The sequence below is a fragment of the Channa argus genome, chromosome 3 (assembly GCF_033026475.1).
Source record: "Channa argus isolate prfri chromosome 3, Channa argus male v1.0, whole genome shotgun sequence".
Taxonomy (NCBI): domain Eukaryota; kingdom Metazoa; phylum Chordata; class Actinopteri; order Anabantiformes; family Channidae; genus Channa; species Channa argus.
The window spans coordinates 8,851,192-8,866,124 of record NC_090199.1 but is presented as its reverse complement, the minus strand read 5'-3'; the positions used below and the strand labels follow the sequence as shown (position 1 = coordinate 8,866,124).

The following is a 14,933-nucleotide window of genomic DNA, read 5'->3' as shown; positions in this document are numbered from 1 at the left end:
ATCTTTAAATGTCTGCAGCAGACCAAAATAAATTAATACTGACATGCTTTAGGCCATAATGGCTTTTCCTGTTCAAGCCTTGTAAGTGTCGTCTTATTACGCAGCAGAGGGCGCTGGAAAATGAGGAGGGGAGGAAGAGAGTAGACTCTACAGACCGCTGAGTCGCGTTAAATCAACACGTGACCAACCCCATGGCCAATCATAAGCGCTCGATTGAGAGTTTGCCGAAGCCATAATGTCGCTCCTCCCTGTTGAAGGGAGGCTTCTTCAAGGACAATCAGAAATAATCACGAAAAAGCGGCCAAAACATTTGTGTTTTACAAATATGACGTTTAATTTGGTGGCTCTTGTTAAAAAGACTGTCTAATGTAAGAAAAAGCCACATACAAAGCTTTGAAAATCTGTTATTGGATTCTACATCTTTGTACCCTAGGTTTTTATGTACAACCGCTGTTTCCGCTCCACATAACTTTGTACACAACAACAACCAATCGTTGAGACTCAACAAGTTTAACACGCAATGGTAACATTATGTTATAGTTCTAAAGTATGAATAACAAACCCGGATATAAAATTAACGCTTGCGCCTCAGTGGAAGAGCGTTGGAGTTTACGAAAAGTCGTGAAGGCGACATATCGCCGTCACAACATTCCCCGGGAAATTCAGTAACGTCTGACGTTTACTTAACCTCGTTTGGATTACAAAAATACAAAAAGTCAAATTCCTGGAACTTTGCTCTTAGACGTCGTCGGTGAAAGTGCCTGCGCAACAAGATGGTAAATAGTGCGTCCTCTTTAACGTTACTCTATGTAATTGTGCTTCAGAGACGATCAGGGAAGAAGATGTGAGGCTCTAGCTAACGACAAGGTCACACTCACCAACCTGCCGTAACGTTACCAAGTCGATATGCAAATTGATCCCATGTAACGTTATAAATATTAATATACGTGTATTATAAATCGGTGGTTCAATATTATTCGGTATCGAGCCTATTACGGGTGTTCAACTGTTCGCTCGTCATTGCCAATTAAGTTCCCCGACGGGGGTCCCAGTCAAAATTCAAATTAAATTAGGATTATTATCATAAACATTAAATGGTCGATGTCAGGCAAATATAGGAACAACAGGATTTACTCTGATTCTTGGTTAATTGTATTTCCACTCAAGTATGTGAAATCCAAGAGTTAACTTCTTCGTCGCCGGCTGTTTTGCAGCTCAGTGCTGCCTGGGCTGTCTGGGAGTTATCTTACAACAACACCGATGCATCGTATAAAATGGGATTTTAAAGTGCTGCACACTTTAGATATTTGCTTTGTTTCTTGATGCATGCTAAGTGAATATAGTTAATCAAGGCACAAGTTCCACAATATAAATTGGTCCTACATGCACTGTTTAATCGTAATATGACATTACTTTGTGGTTTAGTAGTAACTTTGAAATTTCTGTTGCAGTCAAAGAAGAAAGGATTAAGTTTGGAGGAGAAGAGAACTCGCATGATGGAGATTTTCTTTGAATCGGTGTGTTTTCCCATTGCAGGTCATCAGACAACAATTAAAGTAGGACCAATATCAATACAAGGAGTCACAACTCCCACAGACCTTTGGTTTGAACTGATTGGATTCAATAACTGATTAATTTTGTTCAAAGTTTGAGTTTTTGTACAGCAAGTACACTGTTTATAATCTTACACTAATACTAAGTAAAAAAATAGCACTCTTGGGTCTTTAACAACATGTTGCTAGACAAACTTATTGTGGATTGGTTGAATAGAGTATGATGGATCAAATAGAATGTATCTGTCACATGTAACCCACTGTTATGGGTACATAAAGCTAATTGTAATCAGTTTTAAAATTGAAATTCCCATTACATTTACAGATAATGTCTCCAAGTGGAAGCATGTAAGGTATGATTAGTAAAGGCTCTAAAATATGCTTTTTCACTCTTTTTAGAAGGATGTGTTTCAGCTTAAAGACATTGAGAAGATTGCCCCGAAGACAAAAGGCATAGGTGAGTAATGATCAACAATGTCACTGTAGAAACATCGGTGAAACTGAATTGTTCAATAACTATCCATGACTACCCATTTTTTAATTAGTAGTATTTTATTTAAAACAGTTTAATAGAACTTTATTTCTGATTATATTGCCAGGGATGAAGTTAGTTGTATTGTACAGTTGTACACAGTAATATATGGCCTTTGTTGCACTGTAGGACTTTAAATATAATTTTCATCTTGTCGACATATCGTAAACAGTGACCTGTTTATTTATAGCTTAATTTAAGTATTTTATTGCTGAAGGGGGGGGGAAAGTAACATCATGTTTTATATGAGCACATGAGGGATTATTGGGATGTACACAAGTTTTTTATTTAGATGGCTGCATAAATTAGATAAACAATTTGTAAAATTAGTTGTGTAAATGTTTTTATACAGACCATAAAACAAAAACCTCGGCTGTGTTTATTTTATGTTATTTTATTTTTTTTTGAGGGACCCAGATTTTACCCAGAGCCCATTATTTGCTTACTACCATTATACAGTCTGGATGTCATTGCATCCTTATAGATTCTTTAAAAAAACATCATGACATATTTGCAAAATTACCATGGCAACCAGGGATAACTGTTGCCATCTCATCTGTTTTGAGTTTATATATGTAGAAGCACACCAATCAATGGCAGTAATTTCTCTTAGAAGAGAAAGTTTTCGTTTATCAATAGAGCATATTTCCTGTGTGAAAATTGAGTTTTACATTATGAGTATCAGAGAAAAAAATGTATAAAAATACAAGCTTTTCATCTATTCGCTCTGCAGAGAAGCAGAACTGTGCATGTGTTGGGGTGAACTGAGGAGAGATTTTATTTTAAAGTAGACAAAACAATCTCATGAAACGGGATCATGATGCTGTGATTAAAAGCACATGTTTCTGACCCCCATAACAGTGTAGTTGCTGAGTGATGGGGGAAGTGGGCAATATGTGTTTTGCGGCCACACTTTCAGAAGGGAAGAAAAAGTGAGAAAAGGGGCCAAGGGAGTGATCTCAACTAAATTGACAAAGGAATCGTTCTAACACATTGGTTTAATAGGCTGAATAGTTAACAGGCAAAAAAGGTATTTGAATCACATGAACTGAAAAGAGGCACAGGGCTGGAAAAGACGGTTAAGTCAAGCACATATTGGGTTTGATTAATCTTTTTCATTTTTAATCCTTTTTTCTCTGGTGCTGTTTATCCCCTCAGCTCATAAACTCTTTCAGTTAGGACCTGCTGAGCAAACGTGTGGCAGTATCCAATTTCACCACTCTGCTCAGCTACACCCCCTCATGCAATGTTCTCTCGCATATAAAACGTCAACAGAGGCTGCAGATGTGTGGCTTTAGTTTGGCTAACATTAGTAGTGGGCCTTGCCAGGACTAAATGCGAGACCGGATGCTGACTTCTGTTATTTGAAATCCTCGATGGAATACACAATTATACCAAACATCAAAAACGGTTTATATTGCCACAAGTCTTTTAAGCCTGTACCAATCACGACCACAAATCAAACCAGCCATCCACAAACAGTGTAATAAAGTAGTAATGGACCTTTTAACTTGGTAGATGTTCAATACTCTGTTGCTTTAAGCTCCCATGACTGTGAAGGAAGTACTGCAGAGCCTGGTGGATGACAACATGGTGGACTGTGAAAGAATAGGTACATCAAACTACTACTGGGCCTTCCCCAGCAAGGCTTTACATGCTCGCAATCACAAAATAGAAGAACTGCAAAAGCAGGTGAGGCCCCGCCTTAGTTTTAGTCTTACCACAATGATCTCACATCTCTCGAGTTGTAGATGTTACTAAAAAAAGCATAAAAAAGCAGAACAGCATGTTTTAGACAATACACAGATGCTCTGAATCTCCAGAGATGTCTTTTTATTTGAGCTTGCATTGTTGTTTAAGATACTTTAGCACAGAGATTATACTGAAAAGGCTACTTTTGAGTAAAAAAGTGTGCATTCCCTTATCTTAAAACTATATATTATATGCACATTAACCTAATACAACTGTTCCTTCATCATCAGAAGTAACAAGAAGGGTAAAACAAAGAGTTATATCAAAATAATGAAAATTATTTCGGTTTAGTTTGCATCCCCCTTGATAAACCCTTTAGGTAATTAACTTTTAATGGGTAAAATTAGGTGTCGGATCTTCAACTTAGACTGCCATTTTATGCTTCATGAGAGCCACCGGGTCTGTAAAACTGGGCTTGCACATTAAATTTCAAAGTGGATAGATCTTCAGGGAGAGTCTGAAGCCATTTGCTGAAAGCTAACAGTGGGATCAGGAAATCAGCTTTCAGAAGACCTCAAAATGAAATTGGTAAACTTTCATAAAGCCGACAAGGGATATGAAAATATTTCAAAGCTTTTAGGCATACCAGTACCAACTATAAAAACCTGAAAGGTTATCCTAAGGAGTGTGTGAGCAAATTGTTTTATGTTGTTTGATGAGACCAAAGTTGAATTATCATAATATGTACATCCACCATTGTGGGGTGAGGGGGGGGAAAACTCAGCTGAGAGGAACACTATTCTCTCAGTCAGTAATAGTTGTGGCGTGTATGTCTGCACCAGGCAATGGAGCTCTCCAAAGAGTGGAAACAAGAATGAGTGCAGCCCAATTCAATACATTTTAAAGCAAACCTTCTTTCCATCAGTCAGATAAAAATGAAGAGGTGGTGGATTCTTCAGCAATCCAAAGCACAAAGCAAAGTCAACTCAGGAATGGTTTAAAAAGAATAAGACAAATGTTTTATCATTGGATTCCCGGTGTCCAGGCTTTAGAATTGTTATGTGTAGAGATTTGAAGAAGCCTGAACATGGCAGACAACCAAACAATCTGGTAGAACAATTATGGCATAAAGAACGGGCTAAAATTACACCTCAAAGGGTACAAATGCTGCTCAGAGGGTACCAAAGAGGTTGGAACAAAGTATTAGAGAACATTTCGTTAAGGGGTAATGCAAACCTTTGCAATCATATATAATTTAGATTATTTTACTAGAATGTTCTTTTATACACTGCATGACCATTTTTGTTACTTCTGATAATGAAGCTGTGCTTTAAACGCTGTTATGTATTTTAATATTCACCTGTGCCCGTTTTTATCTAATTAACAGAAAAATGGCAACATCATCTGTGTCATTGTTCATATAGTTCCTTGCATATGTGAGGCTCACTTTACACAGACGTACCCAGGGAGAACAGCAAATAGTTATTGACCCCAGCCAGAGTAGCAAGCACAGACAAACAGAGCACATGCCTCACAAGGTGGCGCCTGTGTCCCTCAGCACGGCGTGATGGTTGACCTAACATACTCTGTACAATTATTTGGATTGTATAAAGTTAATTTATTCTAAGTAACTGTGTACAAGAAGATACAATATATAGAAGTTTATAGGTATTGTAGTTAATGGTATGATTAATTATTGAAATGCAAATAGTAAATTAAAAAATAATTTAAAATAGATGTAAGATAAACATTACCTAAGACACATGATGTTATATAAAAAAATAATAATAAGTATTATTATTATGTGGTGATCAAAGTAATAAATTGCACTGTAAAATAAAATAGTTAAACCTATTCCCCCTCAAATTCCATGGTGTTTTATATAAAGAGAAAATAGTCTTCTGCTCATTGTAGTTTACAGTAAATGAGACCAGCCTGTGATCAGCACAGTTCGGAAAAACACTTCTGGTGTAAAGAAAAATGGGAAGTTAGTTGAGCTCAAGTGCAAGACACATAGAGTAAGAGATAAAACCATTAATATTAATTTATTTAAAACTTAGATCTTACTAACAGAAAGTTGAACTGCCCATCTTTCCATTTCTCATCAACTGTAATGACCCATTTCTGCCTCCTGTTGCATGGCAGACAGATGGTGTGAGGGTAGCGGCTCCTCAGAGAGCGTTAGCCACCAATTTTCTGGGACAGAAGTTAAATGTTATGAAGCAGCAATCTGTCACTGAATTATTAACGTTTGATTTTACCATAAACATAAGAGTATACAGCCATTCGTTCTACATCTGATCAGCTGATACAAAATGTTCGTCTATTTAAGACAGCGATGTAAATTAATAAGTTCAATATTATCTTTTATCATCTATGTAATTAGTTCTCTAATGTGCCCTTAACTTATTATTGGTCACTGCATTGCAGTGAAAATGTAAAAGTTGTGAGACCTTCACTGTGATCTACTAAGACTGTGGGTGTGAAAGAAAACACATCAGTACTCTGCTGCACACTGTCATTTCACCTCAGTGGCCGTAGTATTGATTCTAGTAGTGCTTTTAAGACAATTTACGGGAATCAGAAAATTTAGGAAATTAATCAGTAAAGGTTAAGGAGTGCCAAAAGTGCTACTGTTCTAGAATATAATGAAGCACATTTGATTAGTTTAGTCGAACTTAATATTTCTATAGTTTTTAGTTATATATTTTGACTATGGAACCCATGTTTTTGTAAATAAAAAAAAATAAAAAAAGCTCCAGTTTATAAATTCATTTACCTTGAAAGTAGTATGCTGTCAGAGTTTTTCATGTGTAACGCTATTTTTATTTTAAAGATTTCTGAAGCAAAGCAGCGGAAAGTGTCTCTACAGAAAGCAGTTGAAAAGGCAAAAGTAGGACGTGAGGATACAGTAAGAAGATTTGCACATGCCTTATATGAAAATATATATGTATATTTAACAAATTCCTAAAAAAACAATACTTTTTAATTAGACTTCTAAAATAAATTGGGAAAACGTTCTGTGTGCAGAAGGAGAGAAGCTCTCTGCTGAAGGAGCTTCAGGCTCTGAGGGAGGAGCGTACTCAGCTGCAGGCCGAGTTGGAGAAGTACAGAGAATGTGACCCAGAAGTTGTTGAGGAGATGAGTGAGTATGCAACTTATTGGTTCTTTCAAAAGAATAAACAATAGTTAAGTCTTTTGCATGAGATTATTGGTATAGAGTGTGTTATGTCTCTACACATGTCTCTGTTTAACAAGAGTCCAAAAACAAAGCCTGGTTGAGAGAAGTGTAGTACAAGTACTTGTGTAATAATTTTTTATTAGAACACAAAGAAGAATTAAAGATGTGGCACTGGTCTCTGCATGAAGTGGCTAGTCCAGGCATTTAAATCTGTTTTGCAACCCGTGGAGGGTGTCTTTTTAAAATCAGGAACTTGGTTGAGCAACATCTAAGAACAAAATCATGTGGAGCTTCTGTATGAGTCAGACTGCCACAAATAAGGGTTTGAAAACCAGATAGGAAAGAAATAAGGTAACCATATTGTTAAATATTGAGGTGATTAAAAGTAAGAGGCCTTGGTAATGGTGACATGTTTTACCTCCTCAAATTCCCCCTTACATAATTTGCTAAACACTATCTTGAATTTTCAGAAAGCTCTTAACTTGTAAATGCATAAAAGAAATGCCCTGCTAAATTTGCTTTAGTAAAGTACAATGTTAACCAGGCAAACATGTAATGTAACCACCTCATGTAATATGTTATGAATGTCGTCTCAAAACACAAATGGACGTACAGTGTCTTCCTGTTTGAAACCACTTCGCACAGGATTTTGAGGTAGGCGTATCTGTCACTGCAGTCCTCTTCTCTAATGCGTTTGCCGAGGCGCAATGTAAATGTTTTGTCTTTTTCATTTACAGGGTTTCCCCACGCTTAAAGTAAAATGCACGGCAGGAAGTGAGCATCAATCACAAGTGGTCACTTGTGCATTTAAGATGCACTTTCATGTCCGTTTCTGTCCTTATAAAAACTCAAACTGAACCACAACCTGGTTCTATGTTTATATAAACCAGTAAATGTAAAACGTGTGAGCCTTACTGTTGCTACCTAAAACGTACTCATCAATTTTAATTCAATTTAAGCTTTAAGTAACCTCTTGACCTTTTAACTTGAAGAGATCGGTTTTAAAGCATTTAAAAACACAAAGACAAGCCAGTGGACCATGCATCTTCACTGGTCGTTACACACCTTCCATTGTATGGCCCAACGTTGCACACAGCTATTAGGTGGTATTACAGAATTCCATTTCTGCTTTACTGGGTTTTTTTCATGTTACAGATGTTTGGTGTCTGTTTTCAACATACATGGTCTGTTTACACCTGTGTTTGCACTTCCGATGCTTGCTGTTAGTCTGCACAAAGCTGTTTTCTTTTCCATTCAAGCTAGGTAATAGGGTCATCTACCATGTCAGCAATGAGCATGGTGTTCCGATAGGATATTTTGAGGTTTTGATATTTTTAGAAGTTTTACAAAAGGTTAAATCTACATGCAGCATTCTTAAAAGTAATATAAATTAAGTCTATGACTTAATAAAAAGCCCTTCAGGTGTTAGTTTTACGAAATACATGAGAAGCTACACAGTTTCAAAACCCATTTTATTTTGGAGACTTCTGTAAATAAATGAATGTGGGGAAGAAGTTAAATACTGTGGTTTAATAAATATATTCAGTTATAAATCAAAAATTCTACAGAAATTCTTCTTCCTCTTTAGATGTTTTTATAATAGTAAACAATAGCATTAGATTAAGTAATGTTGATCAGACAAATTATTAGAATATTGTTGACTATTTTGTGATATTTATTTAAATAATCAAATAAGAAAATCATAGGGGGCAGTAGCTCAGTTGGTAAAGGCAGTTGTCCATGGACCACAGGGTCAGTGGTTCAATCCTCGGCCCCTAACAAGAACCCCTAACAGCCCATTCCCCTCGCTAGAAATTGGGGAGGGTTTTGTCAGGAAGGATCCAGCATAAAAAACTGTTCCAAATCAACATGCGGACAATGATCCGCGGTGGTGAACCTGAACTCACGGGATAAAAAATAAATAAATCAAATAAGAAAATCATTATGAAACATCGGTCCAAACTAAAAACAGAATCAAATAATCAAATATTTTTACATTTCTACTGTGAATCCCATAGAAAAGCCTCACATTGTTTGTTTCTTACTTTTAGTCTCTTTGTGTTTACTTTTACCACTGTCTCCACTTGCTAACACAGTTACTACTTTTTGAACTACACCACACACAGTTGTTTTATAGATAACCATCTCTTCTCAGTGAAATCTGAACTGTATACTAAGAGCTTTGTGCACTGATGCACAGAGTTTATGACATTATGTTATGTCTGCTCCTAAGGGGGTTACACTGAACCTGCAGAATGTGCTCAGACTTGTTCATTTCTATGGCATAGCTATACACATGATACCTGAAGGTACAGAGAACATTTCTAAAGCTAGAGACCCCATCAATACATCATAACTATACACCATAAATGTCCTGTATAAGGAGGAACATATTTCTAATAAATAGTCGGTAAATGTTTGCTGCCCTTTCTAAAACCTGTTTGCCAATACTAATACAGTTGTAAGTCTAATGATTTGACTTACTTTCTATGCATGTCCTCTGTTCATATGAAAACCAAAGCCACACTACTATTAATTACATTGTAATTATTCCATTTTATATTTCTTCATGGTGTATTCTGCCCCAAGCAATGGTTGCCGCAAATACCACTAATGTTTTCCCACAACAGGTTGGATGAAAAACATCTAACTGAAACCAAAATTGGAATAGATTGGTGGTCGAGATGCGCAGTGTTCTATACGTTTTTCTTTCAGATTCAAAGTGCTATTTAAAGAAAATGTATGCCCACTGTAATTACCTCTAGAAAAAATGTGGAAATGCCAACAACAAATGGGATGGACAACATTTTGTCAAGTCAAGACGTTTCACAATTGTTGCCACACCCATGGACACCAAAACAGTATTGTGGGATTTAAAAACCAATAAACATGTAAATGGCAAAAGGCACGGCAAAGATTTTGCAGCACTGTGGATGGCAAATATAGCACAATTGTTTTCACTGTAGTACTATTAATAAATGCTTTTTAATATATATTTATTTAATTTATTTAATTATTTTTTAAAATGAGGCACAAATTTAGGAGAATTCTCCCAAACGTGCCCGAAATCTGAGACTAAAGTACATAACTATTTTTTTTACTGGGTTTTTTGCTGCGATTGCCCAGTTCATACAATTTACACAAATGCTGGGAATAACATTAAAGAAATGATTGCAGGTGCACAGTAACAGCACCTGCTTTTGTTTTCAACTTCACTTTTATTGGTCACCAAGTAATACTAAACTTTCCAGAGGTGGTAGACAAACTCAATTCTCAAGTAAAAGTACAAGTACTGAACAAAAACTCTACTGCATGTAGACAGACCACTTTAGTAATGAATATACTGTTGAAATGCTAAAGTTCATCCTCTAAAATGTTTTCAAAATATGAAGGTACAACTAATAACTAAAGGTTTAAAATAAATGTGATAAATGTAAATAATAAATTTAAAATAAATGCGAAGTATTTTTCTCTGAAATGCAGTGGAGTAGTAGAAAATAGAAATAGTCCAGTAAAGTACAATTGCCTCAAAATTATACTTGACTACAGAACTGAGTAATTGTACTAAGTTGCCACCTCTGCCAGTTGGAGGACATAGATCACATCTAAATGGGCTTTTTCCAGTTACAGCTGCAGGGAATGTTTATGTAACAATGTACGTTTCATAGTATACCAATTGTTCAAACTACATGACTGTAGCTATTCAACCATCACATCACTGGTGATGCTTTGCCAGACGTTTTCATTAAATTGCATGGCCAGTGCTTTCTGTTTTATATGATATTTAAAAGAAAAAATACAAAATGTATATGAAAAATATTGATCATGCATTTTCTTTTGTAGGAAAGTCCAATGTTGTAGCAAAAGAGGCTGTTTCCAGGTGGACAGGTGAGTCATTCAACTTTTTTAATAAATGCGTGTGTAATAAATCTGAAATCAAGCTGTAAAAAATTGTTAATTAAATGTTGATTATCGTTGATCGTGCTAGTTTAATTAAATGTTGATCATGCTAGTCATTTTTTAAGCAATATGCCAAAAATTTCATAGATTCTTCATCACAAATGTGAGAATTCATTTTTCTTGTGTTTTTTTTTTATTTATGTTTTATAATTAACAATAGTTTAAACTACCAATGAAGTATGTTCTTCTTTTAGCTTCAAATCCTTTGGTCTTTAAAGTATCTGTAAATATAGACAATAGTTGAAACCTATTTTTATGGACCGAATAATTAATACAATACAAATCAAATCCTTAGTTGCAGTCTTTTTCTTACTTCTACAGTCTTTACCTCTGACAGTCCCATCTACTGTAAATATTCAGTCATACCAAGATGCAAAAAAAAAGAAGGACTGTTGCAGAAATGAGAACTCAAGTTCCCGGTGGGCAAGGTGTAAAGGCACCTCTTGTCCTGCATGTCAACACAAAGGCTGTGTGCAATAGTTGCCCTGAGCGCCAGCCTTAGTGATAGGTGACCTTTGGTGAAGATGGTCAGCTTGGACACTCTGAGCTGGCTTTGTCTGTGCAGCCCATAGGCAGCCCCAGGGTCTGTTCTGACAGCTGGTGATCACAACCACCATTAAATAAGTCCACGCTGACACCTGTTTACCATAGCAACATTAAAACCACCAGACTGCTTAAATGTTTCATAATGACTGGTAAATGTTTCTAGTCTTTGCAGACATGACATGACTACACCTTCATTGCTGCTTTTGCTTATTTAGCTTGGGTTATTTTTGTGTACACTAGTCAAAACAGACCCCCTCAGGTTTTAACTAACCACACAGCTTAATGCATTAAGTTTCCTGTGGGTGAATTTTGTACTGTAGAGGGTTAAAAGTGCACTTTCCTAAAATGAAGCTGTGCATAACCTGTGTCCTGTCATGCTGACATGCACACATACAAGCCCTGACACCATTGATTACATGCACTTTAACTGCTTGTGGTCATATCACAATTGGAGTAGATTGATCTCACAGGACTTTGGCTAAAGGCATTACAAATAGTGTGATTCAGACTTTATTGACTTAATCCCTAGATAAGAAAGACATGAATGTAAAGGAAGATATTTGATTTCCTTTTAAAGTGGATGACACATCCACAGTTTTATGCTTGTCTCCCTTTCATTTCACAGAAATTAATTTTGGATAATAAGATAATATACAACAGTTTAATTGTGTATTTATGCATTTATTGACTGTCTAGTAACATTTTAAGCTTACGATAACTCATCACATTCAAGAGAGATTTCTTCTAACTGCCTGCTTTATTAACGGTTTGTGTTACAGTCAATATGCTTACATTTTAAAAGGTATTTAATAAATAAAGGGAATTTGAGAATAGAGGGGAGTTAATAAATTAGGTTTTTAATGTTTGTACATATAAAAAAAACACGGTTAACTCTGACAGTATAAACTTCTATCATGCACTGACATTTACCAGAAACAGACCTCACCCATCAGACTTCCCTTAGGTGCCCAAATAATTTCCAGGTGTTCTCAGTGGTCGCTGATGAGAAATCATCTGAAATCATCATCATCGACATTAATTCAGCTGAATCAATTAAGTGTCATAGAGCAGTGAGACTAATGTTTGATCTTGGACTCTTACATGACCTTGTTTCCTTGAAGAAATTGTAAACCTAGACCTTAAATAAAGATTCTTATTTCTATTTTCAGATAATGTTTTTGCCATCAAGTCATGGACTAAGAAGAAGTTCGCCTTTGATGATAGCCGCATTAATAAGGCTTTTGGGATCCCAGAGGACTTTGACTACATGGACTGACTTCTTGCCATAGTTCTTGGATACAAAAAGTGGAAAAATATGTCTTTAAGCTACAGTTTGGGTTTGTGTGAAGCCTCCTCACCTGGTCTTTGCATTTATAGTTTCTGTTCTGTAAAAGTAGAGGAAAATGTATGCGCCAGGATTGTTGCGGTGGCCTTTGAAAGACACCCCATTTCAGTCATTTTGCTGCAACAGATGGCCTTTATCAGCAGATCTGTTCTTTTGGTGCCACTAGAGAAGAGACTGAACTGACCATTAGTAGCTACAAGGGTTGAGGGGGTTCTGTGATAAACACAGTTTAGCAGACTGAGCAGGCACCTGTTTGTGTGAAAACTGAGAGCTCCAAGTTGATGATGGAAAGGAATTAACACTTGACACATCTGTGTTGCAACTAGCAAATGATCTAATTGATATGGTTTAAACAGATGGTTTGGAATCAAATGCTTCTTCATTTTGTTCTTTATACTTTTCCCTTTTTTTTGCTGAGGAAAACACTTAATTTAAGCAACACAATTTCCCAGTTCTTTAAATACATTTACTTTTTTTTGCAGAATCTCTTCCTGTGTTACAAATGAAATGTCCTGTGTGTGCAATAATATTAATTCCTAAACTTAGTGTTGAGTGTACACCTCACTTCCTTCCTTTTGTAATTTTATTTCTTCACTGGAATGAGGCGAATAGATTTTTTTTCAGAGCTGCACATTTACTTTCTTTATAATGAAAAGAGGAACACTTGTGCATTTCTAAAATGACTATTGCTCTGCTTTCTTTCCTCTTTTTCTTTCAAACCACATGCACAATAGTTAGTTGTGAGTTTTGTGTTTACTCACTGACCGTATAGGCATGGGAAACATGTCTGGGTGTGCTAATTTAAATTTCAAATGTGCTTTTCTTCATATCAGTAGATGAAAGATGGGCAAATGTATTGTTATTTCTCTGCTGATTCCCTATTTGTTGTTTTTAGTTGTGTGTAATTTTGAGCTAAGAGCCAGTAAAGAGCATTGAGACATATTATACATGAAACTTAAATTACTTATGGTGATATGGATAATCTGTTACAAACCAATGTGCTGATGCAAATTTCAGTTCTTATATGTTGCAGATTGTGGAAACCATAAGCTCCTTGTTTGAAGTACACTGATGACTATAACAACAATTTTCCAGGGGAAAAAAAAACTAAACGCCCAGCTGCACTTTTGTTTGGTGGAACTGACACACCCACAGAGGAGAGTGTGTTCGTGTGTGTACCTGCCCAACCTGCTTTAACTATGATTCATGAATCTGACATGCTGAATGTGAAGGCTTTCCAAGAAGGCTATGCATAGCTTTTGCTCACACTCTCAAATGTTACGACTGCTTTTAATTGCAGTTTTTTTTTTTGGTTAAACGCCTTATTCTTTGAGATCAACAATGCAGTTATTATGCCAACTAAAGACTTAATGTAAAGTATAGGCCCACTGAAGAACATGGAAAAAGTTCTAGATTGCAGTACTGTGTAACTAGCTTTACCTGCATGCAAGTTTCCTCAAGTATCCTATCAAGTAGATTAGAGCACATGTGTTATCAGAACATTTTAAAATATCAAAAGTAAAGTCCCACAATCCACAAAGGTCAGCAACCACACATTTATTTTCTAATAATGCATTGTAGTAGCTAAAGTCTTCAGATACAATCTGCAATAAAAAAATACATTATTTTCATCTGAAATACATACACTTATAAAGGCTCTGCCTAATTAAGTTGAATTGTTGGGATTCCCTCAATAAACAATACCAGTACTGAAAGGGAAAACAAAGCAGCCCACACAATGACAGGAGAGGTAAACACAATTTTTCCTGAAATATATATTTTTTATATTAATAGAAATAGTAGGCAAGAAAAAATCTGCAGCCTTATTTTCCAACAAATACACCCAGATTGTTGCTGTTCTCCTTCAGTGGTAAAAATGTGGTGTTAATCAAACAGTTTGGACCTAAATTATAGAGTGATCCTGGGGCTTTTGTGGGCACTGGTAACTTTGTATCTGAAATGTAGTGGGCTGTAAGTATCAAAACAGCCAATCGGATATGTGACTTAGTACAGCATACACACATCTATCACTGAAGGATAATCCGTGCATATCTTTGTAAAACGCATCTTCGTCAGATTTCTTTAGTTAATCTAACACGCAAACAGCCTTGTTAGCGACAGTGG

At 36.0% G+C, this 14,933-nt stretch overlaps 1 protein-coding gene across 2 annotated transcripts; it reads left to right on the top strand.

The window, feature by feature from the left end:
• Window positions 1-615: 615 nt before the first annotated feature.
• On the top strand, window positions 616-13,763 carry mnd1 (meiotic nuclear divisions 1 homolog (S. cerevisiae)). Of its 2 annotated transcripts, none has more exons than XM_067497653.1 (8): window positions 616-776; window positions 1,452-1,556; window positions 1,953-2,010; window positions 3,629-3,777; window positions 6,614-6,688; window positions 6,808-6,922; window positions 10,802-10,846; window positions 12,634-13,763. In XM_067497653.1, the coding sequence occupies exons 1-8, from the start codon at window positions 774-776 to the stop codon at window positions 12,738-12,740; spliced, it is 657 nt and encodes a 218-aa protein (XP_067353754.1). In that variant the 5' UTR covers window positions 616-773; the 3' UTR covers window positions 12,741-13,763. The 2 variants fall into 2 exon arrangements, with proteins under 2 accessions (XP_067353754.1, XP_067353756.1); XM_067497655.1 differs by having other exon boundaries at window positions 617-776; window positions 1,452-1,517.
• Window positions 13,764-14,933: the final 1,170 nt, after the last annotated feature.